This window comes from Phalacrocorax aristotelis, chromosome 2 (genome assembly GCF_949628215.1).
Source record: "Phalacrocorax aristotelis chromosome 2, bGulAri2.1, whole genome shotgun sequence".
Classification (NCBI taxonomy): Eukaryota; Metazoa; Chordata; class Aves; order Suliformes; family Phalacrocoracidae; genus Phalacrocorax; species Phalacrocorax aristotelis.
Window position 1 is genome coordinate 63,901,036 of NC_134277.1, and position 20,088 is coordinate 63,921,123.

At 37.9% G+C, this 20,088-nt stretch overlaps 1 protein-coding gene across 3 annotated transcripts in view; it reads right to left on the reverse strand.

Annotated features, from left to right (window-relative positions):
• Window positions 1-1,031: 1,031 nt before the first annotated feature.
• Window positions 1,032-20,088, reverse strand: part of CTDP1 (CTD phosphatase subunit 1) — a 120,860-nt gene continuing 101,803 nt past the window's right edge. For all 3 annotated transcript variants that reach the window (XM_075083865.1, XM_075083863.1, XM_075083864.1), the window contains one exon: window positions 1,032-2,063. In XM_075083865.1, coding sequence (XP_074939966.1) covers window positions 1,922-2,063 — 142 coding nt within the window. In that variant the 3' untranslated portion in view covers window positions 1,032-1,921. The remainder of the gene's footprint in view (window positions 2,064-20,088) is intronic.

Below are 20,088 nucleotides of genomic sequence, written 5' to 3' on the forward strand. Positions count from 1 at the left end.
TTCGGATCTTGAATGCTGCCGCGGAGCTGCGTGACTGGCAGAGATCACCAGCCAGAACAAGCCTCTGCTGAAATTTGTGCTGTCAAGCCATTTGCAGAATCACAGTGACCCAGAAAGGTGGTATTATTTCAAACGATTTCAACTGGGTTTAATTTAAGAAATCACAAAGTGTACCAAACAACCCCTGACATTTTAATATTTAATTGCAAGGAGTCATCCTCTGATAGCTGGGGAGGCTGCATTTAAGTTGCTGAAAAAAGGTATTTTGACTTCACATTTTACAAGGCCTAGTCCTTTTCTTCTGTTATACAATGCAACTCCCTTGGAGACATCCTGCTTGTTTTCATGAAGAGCTACAGCAGGCATGTATGTCACTGTAGACTTCAGCTGTGTTGGTACCTGTGTAAACGTCCAGGAAGTGTAATGTTTTCCCACAGAAAACACTATTTTTGTCTTACGGATGCTGACCTTGCATTCTGAAGTGGAAAAGCAGTATTAATCTGAAGAGATTCTCCTAGTTTCTTTTATTACCATTATGAAGCTTCGAAAACTAGGCTGTTCTTTTTAAGTCAGATGAGATTCTATTGAAATACTCTCTGTTTCACTGCTAAGTGGCAAAATTAAGTATTTCTACACCAGAAAGTACTTTTCTTTAACCATGACATCTGCATTAATGAATCTTCTTTTGTGAACATGTTTTAAAAGGATTTGTCTCTCCAGTTTCTAACAATTGAGAATAAACCATGGTTCTAGCCTTAGAAACTCAATACCAGAGCAGTAACTCTTACAGTACCTTCAGGGGCCAGTCAAAGAGACCCGGGAAAATGTCAGAACGTAAGGGTTCACATACCAAAGAAAAGGGAATCTTCTGAGCCAGTGTTTCTCTTCTCTGCCTCAGTTACCTGCCAGAATCTAAAAATTTGCCGTTGCTTTCAATGTTTTTCATTATTTTCATGCAGAATAAAGGGAAGATAATGCAGAAAGGTGCTTTGTATTTGATGGAAGCAAACAAACAGGAAAGGGAAACAAAGTGTACAAAATGAATTTTTATTAAATGAAAGAAAATCTGTTTTGTGGGTCAAATATGAAATAGAATATACAAAAACTTTACATCAGGTGTCTTGTCAAAGAAATTAAATCCTATCTAGATTGAAGTAGCACTCGTTCTTTCCAAGACAACACGAATGGGTGAATATGCCTCTCATGGCAGTACAGGATCACAGAGTGTGCTGTGCTAAATTTCCGGTTACAGAGAAGAAACGTTAAAAACCTAAACGATGTCCCTAAAGAACCCAACTATTCCACAAAGTAACTTAAAAACATGAGTTTTGACCATTATGTATTCTCTTAGAAGCAAATGACAGGTGGGTCAAGTGCAGAGTTCACAAAGCTTGCATATCACTTTCTCTGTTTCGATACAAATATAAACCATTCTTTTTTATTTTAAAAATCCTTTTATATTTGATAGCATTTATTTGTGGAAAAGGATGACCAATTCATTAGGTTCCTGCTGTACTACCCAGACAATTCCATCACCTTTATCTCCTTTTTTTGAAGACCATTATCCATAAACCACAGACTGCAATATTTTTAAAAAGATGCTGCATGTTTAATCACAAATCTTTGTACCACTGTCCTGTATATGAAGGTTCTGTGGAGCAACTAACATGTCTTTGGCATAGCACACCAAGTCCCATTTAATACTTTTTTTGTTTAAAAAAGTATATTTTCCTTTAGTAAAACACCTTAAAAACATCTGTTTCCTATTTTGTAAAATAATGTGTCACCTCTTGTGTTGCTTTGCAAAATATACACACACATTTTGGAAAAACATTGAGTACTGACGTAAGGGACTCATCCGAAGTCCGATCTGTTTATGAGAAGTAAAATATAATTACAAATTCCGCCTTCTGCACGAGTGTCACATGAAGTCATTCAGTTCAGCTTCAAGTGCTGCTGCCATTTCATCTGCTTCAGAACTGCTTCCTTCCTCATCTTCATTGCTAGATTCTTTACTGGATTCACTGGCAGCATCATCTTCATCCAGCTTGCGCTTGTGACCCCTGGAAGGGTAGACAGAGACCATGTCCATGAATCAAGGTATCTCATTGTTTATTAACACAGGCCACTATTTAACGGAAGGAAAAAATGGGGCTATAGGACTCAACTTTTTTTCAGGTCTAGACAAGAAGTACAGCACTTGCTTTTAAATGAACAAACAGTAGTTAGTTTACACAACTGATTTCTTAATTGCTGTTATTTACTGTCAGCTGTAGGTGCAAAGAACAAAGTACTGTTAATTTTATTTCTCCCATTCTTCTGAACAAGGAATGAAAAAGTATAAGACTGTTTGAAAATAATGAGTTGATTTACTTTCCTCTCACATCCCAAAAGAAAGAAGAAATCCACTGTGTTAATGAGAGATTACCAAAATACATTATACGTTGTTACATGACTTTGAAATACCCAAGTTTCTGCTTTTTTATTATAAAAATAAATCCTTAACTGATGAACCAAATCTCACTGCACCAGCTTCTACACTTTCATGCTTCCAAATGTAGGGGTCTCGTTCTTCCCGTTCATGTCTCTCTGGATTAGTACTGCCAGGCTGAAAAACACATTTCTTAGTGTCTCAGGAGAATTAACCAGTTTAAACAGGAAGCCGATGTGCACCATACCCTGCCGAAAGAATCATGTTCCTGGTTGTGAAAGATCTCCAAGGAAAATCTAACGCTTCAACTGGGACATAGCCATAAGCAAAAGAATTTGGATTCGTGGAATCCTAAAATCTCTTTTCCTTGCCAAAAGGGAATTTTAAATCAGACATGTACTTCTGAGACAAAAATAAGCTGAGACTTTGCATTGCATAGAATTCATAATGAGCTCTAGAAACACCTTTAACATCCTCCCTTGATCATTTGATCAAATTCCAAGCAGAGAAATATATACAAAGGGGGTACCTCTGAAATAATTGTCCTTTTAATTGCTAGGTGGGGTTTCATTAAGAAGAGAATGCATCCACTTGCAATCATGAAATATTAATAACACGATCTTTTATCTTTTAGCAAAAAGCAGTAATTTAACAATGGTCCCTTTACTTCTGAGAGTATAGAGAAGTAATATACAGCAAGAAAAACCTTTGATAAATACTGACTTCAACTATGTGTATCCAAAAGAAATAAACAGAAAGATGAACAGTCAAACTTGTGAGCTTGTAAGCAACACTGAAATACAAAGCAATTTTTATTTACACAGACATTCTTATTGCCATTTTCTCAGGAGCCCAGACTGCTTGATTCGTGGGCTGGTTGAGTGACACCTGACCTCCCCTTTCTCAGCTTTTCAGGGAGATGGACAAGACGGGATGTGAAGTCTGGAGGGGAGTCCAGATCAAAATGGGAAGTCAGCAGGACTATGTTACCATGTTTTTCCTTTCTGCTGCACCAGTGGGACCAACAGATACGCCGCCGCTGCTTTACTGAGTGCTTCTTCACAGTGAGGTCAGGTAGGTTTTTCTGTTCGGTATAGGGTGGTAGGAGCAATACTCCAGGGAGGTAAGGCTGAAGCCCTGGGATTCAAGTCTGGGGTCTAAGTCCCTAACAAGGGAAAAATGGGATGAGGTGAAATCACTTCTGGAGTATTTTGCTATTGAAACTCAGATGTGGCCTGCTGAGGGAGTTACAGGGCACTAAATGCACTAATACAAAATACAAAACACTTTCTTGGGCATAGCACGGATTTCCATGCAGCCTACATCAGCACGCAGTTCAGACCAGGAAGCACTCGGACTAAAAATGCCCACTTGGAAGAAATCTTAGCACATTTCCATTAAAAGCTATACAAATGTATGGAGCTTGATTTTCACTTGCTCACTTCATGGTGATTTCGGCCTTCAGAGATACAGCACTATTTTCGGCATTAATGACACTATTAGCTAGAGAAAAGCTAACTGGGAATTAAAGAAAGCTGAAGGAGTCTTACTCAGCAAAAGAAGAAAAAAAAGTTGTGCGTATTTAACAAGTAGTGGATAACAAGTATACATGTAGTGTTAACCGAGAAATAAAGATAAATAAAGACATGGAGGGAATCTATAGAACAATGTTCGCAGCTGAAAACATTCATATTCATCTGTTTATAACACTGCATCTATAGAAACTGATGGTACCTACCAACTGAAAAATAAAATTAACAGGCTGACAGCTATAATTTATGCATACGAAACATATACACACAACCGCAGATGATGTATTAAAGAACCTGCAGAACAAGCAGGTTTTTAGAGCCAGCCAAATGTGAGTTTGCTGGGACCTAAATCAATAGCAAAGATCCTGTAGGAAAAAGGTCTAGGAAGAAACAGTATCTCACTGCCAGTTGATTATTTCTTAAAAGTGAAGAACAGTTCATTTACTAAGTAATTAAGGCAAAGACTAGCAAAATTACTAATTTATGCAACAAAACCACCTTTTTATTTAAATCTACTCCACAGCAACTAGACTTCAGTGAGGTCAATCAACAAAATACAAGGACCTGAAATACTCAGTGTAAGTTGTTAATTAAAGAACGGAGTTCCCGTCCACAAAAAGACTTCCCAGAAAACTCTAAGGGACAGTCCTGACGTATTTTCATCCCTCATTCAGTTGCATTAAACAGTACCTTTGCAAATGCAAAAGACTGAATGTGATCTATGTTGTCAGTTCTTGTTCTTTCGGGAAGGCTGGTACAACAGCTCTATTCAGTCTAGATGTGAAAACCTCCTCACTCATGAGGAGGAAAAAAACATCAAAAACATGAAAGAAAACACAACTAAGTATTAGTCCGCTGCTAGAAGAAACAAAACATCTCTTGAGAATTTGAGTATTGTTCTTATAAAGATATAAACACCTTTCACTATTCCGTACTGTAAACTGCAGCTTCATAGCTATTCCAAAAACATTTAAATGAGTATTATGGAATCAAATGCAAAGCTAACTCTGAGAGAAGTATGGAGGAAGACAATCAGTAGCATAGTGCCACATTTTTTATTTTCAAATTCAGAAAAGAGAGATAACATCCCCTTAATCATTTCTATCTTTAGAGAAAAGCAGTATATCCCCATGGCAGCATATCTATTAACATAACAAACAATTTAAAATGTGTATTTTCCTCATTATTTTCTACCCACTCCTTGTCATTTCCAGTTTCCGAGCCATTGTGCATAACACTTTTGAGTGGAAAAGTTAAGCACATACAGGATTCCTTCTTAATATTTAGAGAAAATGGTTCAGCAGTATGTTGCAGGCTTCCCTTAGCCTAATTTGCATTTTTAAAAGGAATTTTGCTGTACTGCTATTAAAAACAAATATATGGATAATAACTCAGTATCTTTAACCTCCTAAACGAACAATTAAACTTTCCAAATGACTTTACTTAGAACTTTAAATATCTGATAACTCCGTGAAAAAACTTGTACAATTCATATGTCCTTTGTCTTTGCATTAACTATTTCTCCATTGTAATACCCAGTACTAGGAGGCCCACCAGTTCATGTGATCAAGAAATTTTTTTAAAAGAGAACTACATTTTAAAAAGCCATGTATTTAAATGAATTATCAAGACATTTAAATAAACTACAAGTGTAATTAATAATGATATTAAAATAAAAAAACCCACTTGTAACTACAAACATATAAAGGTTATTTTTAGGAAAGTTTAATCTACAGAATGCTAATGATAAATATACTTAGTGGAATTCCAAATGAAGAGATAAGAAGAGAAGACATTACTAAGTTGCAATAGAGCATGGCATATGCCTATGAAAAATAGCACAGGAAAAATTATTGAAAATGAAAATTTATTCAGCTCTTGATCTGGTAGAATGACCACTAAATTATGTTTGCAAAGTACAACTATAGGTTGAATGAAAACTTCATTCTTACAAATTCAGTTTGAATTCAGTTCACCGAAAGAGCCATAGGGAACAAAGCAGTGAAAAAAAGTCCAATATTTGTTGCTTCTATTATCTTAAGGCTTTAATTTATAGTTAGCTGAAAATAAATAATGTTGGAATCCCCATTTTTTTCTGATTAATTGAAAAGCAGATTGTCTCCAGTCTGTTTTGCATCCCAATGACACCCTTTCAAGAAATACAGTGCTACCTTAAAATAGAAACATCTAATAAGCAGAGGAATTCAGAGGGCAACATAACCCTTGTTTTAACCAAAGCAAACATACACCTTTTCCTAACCTTGTTTTAAACTTGCAAAAGAGAACTGTAATAGCAAGTGTTTAAATAAATGTTCACTTTTATGTTAAACTCCACATACCCACAACCCCCACCCCTACTCTGATAAGTAAACTTCTAAATTATCGCAAATTGACCTCATTTTTTTCAATAGCTCCTAGAACTGGTACAGTAACAAAGTAGAGCCTGCAGACTAAGTGGGTTTAGTCTCCTACAAGCAACCAGCTTATAGGACTGACATCATAAATCAGGACTTAAATTGGGTACCAAATACAGTCATGTTACCCTCTAATGAGAATACTCACATAGCAGCCGTAAGCAGTTTGGAAGGCAATGGTTTGAAAAGGGCATTTTGAAACAGCTTGCTGCCTTCCAACAGTGTAACAACCCTGCAAGACTACCTACGCTGCCCCGGGCACACCTCTGAAGTCCGAGGTGGAAGGTCTGTCCCACAGACCTACATACACACCCAGTCCACATCTTTCTGTAAGCTCCTTCTGTAATGGAGAGAAGGGTGATGCTGAGTTTGGTAACACAAAAGGAATTTGACTGCCTTCCATAGAAATTTGACTGTGAGAACAATTTATTTAGATAAACTAGTTCTGTGGCAATGTCCTTCAGTTCGGAATTAGAGCTGGTAAACCAGAAGACCGTTCTTCAACCAGTTTTGAAGATGTCAGCCCACTACTTGACTAACAAGGTTAAAGAACATGAGATCTGAGAACACAAAGACTGAAAATCAGTGTTGTGGGCATTAATACATTAAACTGGACAGACAAGGTGATAAAATTTTCAGGGAGATGTTCCAAGTTTTGCAGTTATATTTGTTTAACATGGGATACATGGCAACATCTTTTATGTACGCTTGATACAATAGCGAGCAATTGTCCGTAGCAGGCCTGTAAAACTCAGGTGTCTGCCCTCTGGCAATTTGTCTCATACATCTGTTCAGGAACATCAAATTTTCTGCCCTGGTGCTCCTCCCTGGCCCTGGCACAGCACGCTGCCAAGCACCCAGCCTTAAGAGCAACAAATAGTACTAGCCCCATATTGGCAAGCTCGAGCGTGTGTTTTTACTTTCTGCTCATGCTATGACAAACAGGACGATATTTAGTGTCGCAGGAACAAATGCCAGACACCTCACATATTTCCTCATGAACTCATCCAACGTTGTCTGTGGGATTACAGGATGAACTAGAAATCTAATATGCAGAAAAATGCACAGAGAATGTTTATTGCAGAGCCCCGGCGTGCAGAAGGAGATCCTGCAGTTGGATGAACAGCATGCTTTTAACGCTCTTCACAAAAACGTCTTCGCAGAAATCCACCAATTCCAACCAACAGCTCCAAAATGTGAGATCTAATCAAATTCTGTACAGCTTCAGGGCATTTCTGCTTTCAAATTTAGCACACCTGCACACTATTTTAACACTGACCCTTCTGAAAACTTTAAAAAATATTTTAACAGCTTTATAGTTCTCTGAAGTAAACAGCCAATGTATATCTAAATTGAAAAAAAGTTTTTAAATTCAGCAAGTCATAGAAAATTTAAAACAAATTCAGAAATTACTACAATGTATCAACAAGGATATTTTATAAATTTTGCAAAAACTGTCCATTTGGCAAGGCTGTATTTTCCTGATATTTAGACCAACGGGAAAGTTTAGTAACAACCCCCTCCCCCCAACTCATTGAAAACAGTTATTTCTTAACAATTAAACATTTGGTTGGAATAGTCCAAAACCAAAGAGTGTAGCAATAAAGCTTTGAAATGAAAGACTGTGCACTGAACAAATTTTCTCTGCATTGAACTAATTAGGTACAGATAATTAAATTGGATCATGCAAAACTGAGAAGTTGAATCTACAATTTTGCTTATATAACTAAATCACAGATAAGCAAACTATGCCTCTAAAATATTACTTGTTATTTTACTAACTTCAAGTTGTTTAAAAACAATCCAGGTAGTTGCAAGAAGATATTTACAACGCCCAACATTGACTATTTCTTTAAGAAGCGAATATGACAGTGGCAGTTTTATGTCACATAACAAATACTCTTGTCATTGATTTGTAGAAGACAACAGATAATTAAATATCCTTTTCAATATGTGGAATTCCAGACTGTTACCTGACACTTCCATAATGGAAAATGCACAGATGCACTCTGGCATATCATCGCTTAATCCTATTGTAAATGAACAAAAACTGACGATCTATTCACCTTTCCTGAACAACCTCACCCCCTTTCTAGATGACTGCATTTGAGTAACCTCCCAATGGCAGAACAAGCTAAAATTTAGACAAAAAATACATGTTCATCAACATCAATATTTTCTAAAGGTAAACCAGGCCTTAGGTTGTTTGAATCAAGTTCTTTCTCCAGTTTCTTCTAGTTTACAAATACTACGCATTTTGACAACTAGTGTCAGGTGGCGGATTTGTAGCTCTGTGAAGATTCTGGGTAGCTCCAGGAGGCCGTAATAGGAGGTATCAAGGATCAGCAGCAAGCAAAGGAAGCTTCAAGTCTTCCTTCACCAGTGCCTAATAGGTACAGTACTGCAACTCTACCTGGATTTGGTTTGAAAAAAGTCCTCTGAAAATGGCGTCACTCAAATTGATTTGTTACAGGAAGCACTGCAGGAGATAGTCTCAGATAGTGATGAAGACTAATGTTCTCACTAGAGATCTAAATATGAGCTACTGTTTTAAAAAATAGTAGTATGCAATAAAAAAATTAAGATTAAAAGTGGGCAAAAGATATAAGATTTATGGGCAATTTAGAAAATTCAAAACCATACATCAAAATAAGGAGTTGGAAAAGAAACAGCATCTGATTTCTCTGAGAAAAGGCAAACCACCTTAATTTTTCTTACAGGAGCATACTGTGTGTGTGTAGGTACCCCTGTGCCAATATAGTGGAGTACAGCTACAATTTAAAGGCCCAGTGCTGCAAAGTAATGCTTGGAATTCACCTGCCCTGTCATCCTGGTCGGATTTGCCAGCATCGCCCAAACACTGAGAACATTCCTCAAGATGCACCACCGGGCATCTTAACAACTAAAGACATAACTTAGCTCATAACACACTAACTGTGCTGACCAAGGAGGATGGAAGTAGGACTTGGTATTCTCTTACTTATCTCGTGGCTTCTGAAGTTAGATATTCATAGCTTAGCTTAGTATGTATGTTAAAACATATGTTATGGGCTACACTGTTATACTGAAAGCTAAAATGATTTTGTCAAAGCTTTTAACTCTGATTTTCACTAACTCTTCCATGACTTTGACATTGTTTTCAATGAATTATTTAGATTAAATTGCAAATAACTAAAACCAACATCCTTCTAGGATGTTCATTCACTGAATAATGGCTTTGCTCACAAGAATATTAACTAAGATCATATCAGTTTCATCATAAAATATAAAAAAAACCCCACAAAACACATCACCAACTCTGTATGGATACTGCTAACATCTCCACTGGAGCACAGAGACGACTTAAAATTCCTTTAAAATGTTGCACTCCAAGGGGGTAAAAGACGCACACTCTCTCCATGCAGGTATATTCTTTTATGAAATGCACTAGCTCACTCCTGCCAAAAAAAGGGAGGACCTTCATCCTCCTGCATTCCCAGATCATTTAACTAGGTACTCCCTCGGTTTATTGGCTCTGCTGCCTGCCTAACAGTGTGGTAAACCAGTTAAATCCTCTGCTATCGCAAGTTGTCCACTGTCTTTTCTAGTTAGCTTTCCATAAGCATTACTTTACAGTGCAGGTGTTGAGGCACTAGAGCGGTTGTGAGGGTGCAGGTGATACTGTGGTACAGCTAGGAATATGGGAGTGAGATTGCCCCTATGGCAATCAGCTGCGACGTACGCTCCTCTGCATCATACAATGTTTTCCTGGAATAGTACGTTCCTCTACTACTTCTGTTTTTCCATCAGAAAACTTCAGCACTCCCCATGGCAAGACATGCTATCTTGGCACTCCCCATCCCCTCCACCTCCTCCTTCCCTCAATTCCCAGCCCTGCCAGCTTAGATTTTTCTTTATTTATTTATTCATAAAAAATTTATACAATAAATCTTTTTTTCCATTCAGTAAAACAGATTTGGGAAGACTTTATTTTGGAGATACAACAGCAGTGAAATGCATAGCTATGAAGAACCTAAAGATTAATTTGTCAGCATTAAAAAGCTGTATTTTAAGACACCATTTTGCTTCAGACATTCCAGTATGCTTCAGGATATTTTAGAAAAGCCAGTAAATTACAAGATGAAATGACATCAAGGCAGAATGTCACCTCTTGGTAGAAGAAATGTTGAACTGAAATTAGCTAGAAATTTGGGCTAGAAATTGCTGTGTTTCCATAAGAAACAGAGGAAAGGGGTGTCAAGGCTTGATTTACAAATAAGAAAAATTTGAGTTAAAGTTGTATCTGACAGAGCTACATGACTTTTATATCAGTTTTATAAGGTTTGTGTAAACAATATATACAGCATACCAATACATGCAATACAATCAAAACAGAATGCTATCCATCTTTCTTTAACTGTGCAATACTAACAAACTCCCTAAAAAGTGCATCTAGATTCATTAAATTTGGATCTCTACAATACTGGGTCACTAAGCATCACCAATTCAATGTGGATCATACTGGCATATGCCAGCCTATCTGCCAAATCAAATCACACTGCAGAGAATTCACCGTACCTGTTGTTTTCACACTAGCTAAGATATGACAAACTACTCAGTGCAGCAGATCACAGCTCTGCTAACTAACAGCACTTGATCCCATCTACAGTCTGCCCCACAATTTTTTCCATCAATATTTCTGGAACAAATTTGAACTAGCAAAGGCAGTTCATACTTGATCTGTACTTTCTGTTGTGCAGTTGCAAGTTTTTTTGATGGTCCTGCCCAAAAACCAGAATTCATTATATTGTTCAGCAGCAGCCTTTCCTGTACCTCTAATGAAGAAGATGCTTCATATCTATTACCAATCCAGAGTAACAGGTTGCTACTGAGCCTGGTCTTAGGTATGTAGTGGTACCAGCCATAGGCTCATTTAAAGTATGATTAGCAAGGTACATGGATATTTGAATGCATGCAAGAGAAATATGTGAAAAGGTGTTCTCTGGGCCCCAAATGACTACTGAGAGAGTCACAGTACTTCAAATGTTTAGCAAAAACTAAGGCTGCAACAAATTGTTCTCTTTCTGGTTGCTGAGAATGAGATAGCCACTCTGGTGTAGAGACAGGAGCGAGGTCTGATGGGCCAGGCAGAAGCCTGATCAGAAGAAAGACCAGACATTTCCCTTTGTGTACCTTTGGGAGTAAAACCACTTTGCAGGCCCTCTCCAAACTGACTGAGCATGCTCCACAGCTGAACTGTCTGGAACAAGGACTCGATCAGATATACCCCTGCTCCTTCCCAGCCAGCAGAGCCAGGTTACCCTTGGGGCACGGGAGGGGGTATGTGCAGCCATGGCAGAGAGGAGGAGCCAGGCCACATACAAAGATTTTCGAGGCACTTCTGGCCTCCCAGCTCAGGTGCGGTTGAACCACCCTTGTTAACACCTGGAACACACTAAAAACCTTCTTGGCAGACTTTCAGGTATCACCATTCTACACAAAGTGGTTTGAAGTGAACAGCAACATCAGCTGAGACATGTGTCTTTTATATTTCTGTTGATTGCACCTGTGAGCTATACAGGTCTAGCAGGAATATATTTTGTATGAGCATTTGTATGAGCATTTAACACAATCTGGTTTATCTGATGAGTTTTTTCACCGTAACTGGCAAAACAACTACTGTCATGTATTCTATTTAGTTTTCCAGTAAATATTTCCTGGGATAGCTAAAGGCACACTCAAGCCACAGTGGTAGTTTGAGAATCAGCAAAACGAGGGTCTGAACAGGAGATCTTCCCTTCAGTGACCAGGGACCTCTTCTGCACAGTGCGGTGGCAATATGCTTGAGCCACGCGGCAAAGGACACTTCTGCTGCTGTGACGTCTACTGTGGGGTGGGGAATTAAAATATCCATATTCTGCTTTCTATGTGCTTGGCTGATAACAATGCAGACACAATTCTCAACAATCAGCTTGATACAACAGACTTCTGAAATGAGTTAAAGTTTTCTACAAAATCTGACTTTGTTCTTCCCAATGGAAGAACCTACAATGATTAATAAACTACTCACAAATGGGATGATCTACCCACTTTAATTCCTGGGTTTTTTTTCCCTCCTGCATTAAGCAGCAGCACTGCTTCTCTTCTACCAACATTTTTAGCACATGCTTCAAGCAGGCATTTTAATTGTTGATATACATTGCTGTTTAGCAGCCATTACAGACTTGCAGAGGTCAAGATTAATAGACATTAGTTATTATGTGAAATAGTACTTTTAGAATTCATTAGGGAAACTAGAGGGTTGTAATACATCAGCTGTTTTTCCTGATTGGAACAATGTTGCCTTACAGCATTCGTACTAATGTCCTAGGTCTCAATAGGGGCATAGAATGAAGGATTAAAAACCTTCGCTAACAGTTGTTAATGTACTTCTTAGTTTCCTTATTCTCAAGAGATATTTAGATATCTGTACATCTTACTGAGGAAAAAAACCGAAATTGTTTAATAGCTTATAAATTGCACTGAAGCACTCAGTCTGACTAAAGGAAAAACTGCTGCCTAAATTACCTTAGGGCCAACGCTAGGCTACTCTTCGGAGTCTTCATGCCAGTCTTCTCACTTATAGGTAAACCGAAGCAGTATATTACTAGTTTTCCTCACCCTGAACTTCTACTTTACATCTTCCTTACCCCTCTCTATTCCTTCAAAGCCACAGATACAAACCAACATTAGTATCTATGGTCTGCTAAAATGGGGTAATGGTGGTAGTAACAAGTGCTTAAATATTCACCCAGCGCTGGGGGAATTGTCTCTCTTATGTGAGTGGGAGCAGGATACTGGAGTTTGGTACTGTTAATTGCTCCTGTGGAGAAACAGAAATAACTTCAAAATAATCCCATGCTTAGAATTTCTTGTTTGAATTCAGATCTCATCATAGGAAGGAACTGCCCCCTGTGTGTGGCACAAGTGCTCCAAAATCAGAGTGAAACGTTTTCCTATGCCTCCACCTGCGAGTGAACACTAAGAGCTCAGTTTTTTCAAATCCACTCAGCTTTCTAGTTCTCCCTCTCTTGCTCTGGCAATCACAGGAGCCAAACTGGAGCTACTGAGTCTAAAAGGTGGCAGAACATGTAACAGACCCTTAAGGAAATCAAGTCAAGAACTCCCAACTTGTCTCCCATTATCCTAGTTTCTTGCAGCCTTCATTTCTTCAAACTTAAATTGTACTCTTGGCATTTTCTGGATCTAGGTAATACCTAAATAAAATGTTTCACACAATAGCACCTCTCCCAGCTGGGCCAGAGACCCAGCAGATAATTGCCCTTTGTACATTGTTCTGAAGACTCTCCGCTCCTATCTGTGAGGCTGTTTTGAACAGTCCCACAGCCAACAATGCCGGGGGTAGCATTACAGTTCTCCCTCCCTACCTGCAAGCTCCTTGGACAGGGTCAATAGCCAGCTCCCATTTCCCTGGGTTGAGGTTAGGCTGGGGCAGCATGGGCTCTCTTTCTCTTTCACCTAATGCATCTCTGCTGTAGGCTCCTAGGACTTGCCCAGGGCTCTTCTGACTCCCAGGTAGCTTATGCATACTCTTTCCTCCAACTCTGACCTCAGCAATGTTGATTTTACAGTTCACTTAATGGTGATATGCTAATTAAAGCAAAGAAAACACTCATTCTTGATTCTGAGAAATTAATCTTTACTGCAGAAGCACAAGAAAAAAGAGCTAGATAAAAAGACAAACATGTTCAACTAATTTCTTCTTCTCACTAGTCTAAATCACTCCCTAGGCTTACAGCCAGGGTCCTTGAAGGGTGCCAGGATCCTCCCTGTTGCACACGGACTCTTCTCCAAACCGAAGTGTTGTTTTCCAATGCTTTGCACGTTGTTCTTCAGCTGGTCTCACAGTTAAACAAGAATCCTCTGCTAGAAAGCACGTGTCTCTCCTCTCTGATCATGTGAATGCCTCATCACTTTTCAGACCTCACTTTTTCTAAAACAGTAGTAAGAAATACTTGATTTCTATAGTCTGCTTCTACAAAATCCAGCTGTTTTAGACTGGTGCTTCTTGCAAATCTATTATAGAAAATTATTTACCCTCAGGCTCTAGTCATTCCATTGTCCCGGGGTGGAAGCTATTAGTTAATGGCTCTGCAGTGATAAAAGGCAATGGCTGCAGAAAGACTTCTACTTCAAATACATCGATGCATTAGTGAGAAATCGATTTCATTACTTCACCCAGAACTCTAAGTTATACACAGATTCACTGAATCATTACACACTGTAAAAATTAGAAAAGAGAAATGTAATACCAACAGCAATTCCTGTATATACTTTAGCATTTATTAGCACATTTAAGAAGGCAAGGAGAACAAGGTAAATACTCTTATGCCTGATGACCTAACATTATGGTTCCAAACTTCTGCCCCGGTACAAACTAGAAAAAAGTAACATCTTAGATTCTCAGTTCATTTTGCAGATACCAGCACACTTCTTATGGAAATTGCAAGTGAAGCCTATTTAGTGTTAAAGTAAATTGAGAAGATGAAGATATATTTTAACAGCACTTTACTAATTCTAGAAACATACAGACTCTTAAATTTCCTATCTATCCTTCCCCCAACTATTAGAACTGTTAGAAGTTAAGCATCATGTAGGCTTACTCAGTTAAGCCACATAGCTTTGAAGTAGGAAAACCCACTAAGAAAAAATGGTACCGACGAGTTCTCTATATACTAAGTAATATATACTATATTACTATATACTAAGACATACTAGCTTTCAAATCTGTTACTGAAAACACTTAGTATAAAGAGAAATTTATGCCATTTTTCACTTTTCCAAAGACACTTCTCTTCCCTGATCTCAACTGTGTAATCACTGTCCATCAATAGGTATAACCTATCATGTGTGGTTCAAGTTTATTAACTGTACACACAGACACACCTGGACTGGATAATATTATTGTATCTAAACAATTTCTAGTGATTTTCACAGTAGACAGTAAAAGAAGCTGAAGGCAGATGGTTACTATAATCAGACTGTATTTCAAAGCATTTTCAAGCTTCCTATCTGACTTGGTCTAACACAAACACAGGTATTATAAACTATCACTTTGTGAGAAAAGCACCCTTGTGCACTTTACATGTCTTTTCACAATTTGCAATGATTTGAATCCTCCATATTCTGGAGGGAAATGTGAAGATACCACAGAATATGTTAAAATATCTCACACAAGTTCAAGGTGCTAATGTTCAGCTATTTAGTGAACAATGAAAAAAATATTTATAGAACTATAGCTTACATTATTCTTAATGTAAAATTTATTAGATTTAAGTGATAGTTGAAGTGGAGATTACCTCACTCACTATGCCACCAAATGCTAAAGAAAATTGGCAAAAAAGCAACATCATATCCATATGGAGAGAGACTTTGGGAAAAATCTTAGAAAAAGGAAAGAAGGTTAAAAAATTTCAACTGCTGTTTATATCTGATAGGTTTGATTTGAAAAAACTTCACGTTTTGTGGGTATGGATATTACTGAGGAACAATTTATTCAAGTTGTTTAGGAACACTACAAAAAGGTAGTTCAGATATTCTCTCCAGAAAGAACCATCTCAGGAGAAACCAGCAAAAACCAGTCAGTCCCCTTGAACTTCAGCTATGGCATCTGCCATGCAAGATTTATAGAAAAAACCCACATGTTAGTGATAATACTGAAGTTTATAGGGACAAGATCAGTATCACTGACCATACAACAATAGTCAGCAGCATACTCACATGGGCTCTATTCTGCTGCTGCAGTTCTGAGCAGGCCACAAACAGCCCTCGGAAAGCAAGTAAGCATTGCTCATGCATGCTAGAAAGCGGAGCCAGCTCTTTTAGGATGGGTGCCATGCATATATGTAGCTACAACACTTGTCATCTAGGACTCTGGGAATGGCCCAGCTGCACCTTAAGAAGCTGCCTTGAGGTTAACGCATGCTCTAGCACAGGCCACAGTACAATGAAGCTAGTTACTTTTCGCATTAATTCTGTGCCAAGTTTTGCCTGGTTGGGCTGGAGAACTTTTAGATTGCACAGTTTGCTTTCTAAAAGCCTCTAGGAGGATAAGTATCTCCATTTTAGAGGAGACAAAAAAGCTGCAATAGAAACTTAACAGCCTGACACTTTGAGAAAACATGCACAAGCTGTGCATTTGCTCCTTGTAGGAAACAGAAATACAAGGCCTCAGTCTTGTGATCTAAATGTGAACCAGCACCTTGGTTAATTTTAGCTCTAGTTAATAGTCTAAATGTGTGAAAGTTTACACTCTTACTGGTCTCTCCCATTACTTTTTTTTCTTATCCAGTTAATGATCTGAGGCATTCCAAAATGCATATTCCTCTCTAATTAATAGATACTGTATTAGGCTTTTGCAATAACTCATCAGATAGCAGCCCAAAGTACTTCAGAAGCTGTAAGCAGCAGCTATGAAGTGAACAATGCCCTGTGATTTCTCCTGAAGCAGACTTTACATCAATCTCTTGTGCTATGTATATCAACAATATGTTTGTGTCTGGATTCTTAGAACAAGAACCTTCCTCTTCAACAGCTGAATATGCATACCTTCGTTTCCCTAACGATTTATGCATCTCTGAACATACAACAGACCTAGGTTTTTTCTCTGTAATTTTTCAATAATTTTGAGAGGTTTGACTTTGCAGTAAATGGTAGATGGAACCAGTTTGAATATCTCAACATATCCCTGCACAGTGAAATCCCATTCTCCTTTCTTTGCAAATCAGTAATTTTGACACAGGAAAACTATTTTATGAAGAAAGAAAAAATTCAGGATATATCTGACAAATAGAACAAAAAAAAAGAGAACTAGAATTTTATGCAAGAATACAGCAAGAATATATATATACACACACATATGATGTTTCTCCATTTTGACATGAACAGTAAGCCTAGTGCAGTAACTGGAAAACTGGAATTTCAGAGAATTATATCATGCTTGAAAAGCTTTACTGAAGAATGTTACATGTTTTTCTGATATAGAACTCCCACTTGAATGCCTCTGCTGAATGTGAAGTTTTGAAAATAAAAGTTTGAGGGCCAGGTGCCAAAGATCAGCTCTGGAGTGATCCACATTTCATGCGACCACTTTCATTATGGAGCAGTAACTTATGTCAGAGGAGTAGGATGAAGATGCTACTTTCCCTAAATTTCTGCCTATGACAACCCGTTCGTCAGAATCCTTAGCCTCTTGCAAAACTGATTTTGGTACTGCAAACTCTGGATGGCAAAAGCAGCCGCTTTTCATCTGTTCATTATACTAAAGTACCTTCAAGTCTAGGCTAGTACTTTAGATACTGCACATTTTCCATGCCTTTATTCTGGAATTATTATTATGCATGTTATGTAACAGCAAGGGTAAAAAGATTTTTTTTTTTTTTTAAACAAAAGGGGACTTGAGAAAAAAATTACTATGTCATTCTGAGGGTTGTATCACTCTGAAAACTCATCCACTCTGTGCTTACATCTTTCCCATCACAGCACGGACAGTGACACGTTAGAGGGCTAGTCATGCACACACATCATTTCTATTTTGCCACTGGTACTGTACCTTCTGGGTAATTACACTTAAAGAGTTTCCTGCTTTCCACAGGATTAAGAGTATGCTTTATGTGAAGGAGAAAAGAAATGTACAAATACAAGTAGCATCTAGCTCTGCACAAGTTGTAGCTTTGCATCTGCAATGTTGTCTTCCCATTTTCATTTAAAAACACAATTTCTTCCTTGAACACTGGTTGAAAAACTGAAAAACCTTAAGGGGAAAAAAAAAGTATATTTTGGATTGGTGTGTGCGTCCTCATATTTGTTCCTCTCTAGACCAGTATTCTTTGACTTACTTTGCTTTGGAAGATGTAGGAAATCTACACACTTCTCCCATTTGCCAAATATATATTAAGTACCTTCATCTGAAACATGGTGTAATATCTCAGTAGGCATAAATATGCCTTAGGAAAAGGTAATCTCCCCTATGTATTCCGTAAAGAATCCACGAAGAATTTCTTATAGTTTTTCTTCCCTCACAGAATCCTACCATAAATTTATAATACAACTTACAAAGAATCCTAAGGCTGGCAACATTGTTGTTTAATCTCTTAATTTAGCACATAAGAAAAATATGTTACCATCAAGAATCATACTAGAAGAAATCTAATGTATGCTTCCTAAACGAAGCTGGAAGCACAAAGCTTGCTTACTCATGCAAAATAGCTTTCTTAAATCCTCTGATTTTCATGCTATTCATCAATTTCTTCTTAAACACAACAACATATAAGATCATATTCCAGACAAGCATATAAAATATATTTTAATAAGAACACAGTTTCCTACAAAATTCACTGATGAGTCTTCAGGGCAAAACTACCGAGGTTAAGAGCAGCACAGATCCTTCCGTTAGACCCAAGTTTATCCCTCAGAACGGATGCCTGGGTCTTGGGGAGAGTTCCCCAGTTCCTTTCCCCCCCCTTTTTTTTTAAAAAAAAAAACAAACTAGTTAAGAACAACCTATGACTCTATATATGAAAAGCTGATCTCTTTGTATTAATATCTCATTTTTACTATAAAAAACTATTCCCTTCAAAACACTTTATTTTCACCACATATACAAGATAGAAATCACCTAAAATTTCTTCTTATTGAGATTGTTATTTAATTTTTTTTGTGTGTGGAACATCGCTTTATGTCCAAGGTACCTAGGAAATCATGGGTTTCAGTCTCCCTCTTCCCATATCTTATGATCCCCAGGCAGGAAGGACAATACACACATTTGCAGTAAGGACTGTGATTTTTAGAAGGAAGCCATTCTGAGGGCATAATAGAGTTGACAGTCTCTTTTTAAAATCCAAAGTAGTGTTTTATCAATTATCTTTTCAAAAATCATAAATTACCTCTTTTGTAATGGAAACAGCTGACAGCACTGAAGCCTAGGGAATAAGGAAGATGACAGATAAAGGGGAAAAAAACCCAAGCAATCAGGAATACAGGGAGTATGAAAGCCTCAGCCAGCCCATGGGAATTACTAATTCATATTTTTATTTTTAGAAAGATGCTATGGAATTTTCATCTAGAAGAGTGGCTTCAGATAATAGGAAGCCTGATCAATTACAGGGCTTTAAAATACTACCAGTGGGACTGCCTGACAGAGAATATCTAAGACAGGCACTACTGTACTTGAACTCTTAAGAGATTAAGGTGACAGTTCAGAAACTTCTCTTCTTCCAGCTTGGGAGACACTGAAATACATATCTAATAGAAAACGCAATCCCTGAAACGGTTGTACTGCTCACAGAAAGGGTGCACCACAGCAGGAAGAAACTCAGTGATGACACTGTCATGCAAGGTATGTGTTCCTTTACAACCAAGTACACAATTTTGATTTACAAGAGCGTATTTTCCTCTCTGTTGTCTTCAGGTTTTGATTTTGCTCTGTTCTCTCCTGTCTGCCCCCTCCAGAACTATCCGATGCCTTACACCAAGCTACCAACACTGGTACTTCACATCTTTTCTACTAGTTTCCCTAAAACTTGTATCTTCCTTTCTTCTTCTTGTACCTTCTTTTCTTCTCTAATTCACATTCTCCAGCATCCTCACAAGAGAGGCTCGCCTTTTTCTCAACATCCAGCCATGTAAAAATTTAAAAGTGACAAAACAGGGAAGGGAGCCCAAGCTCAGAAAA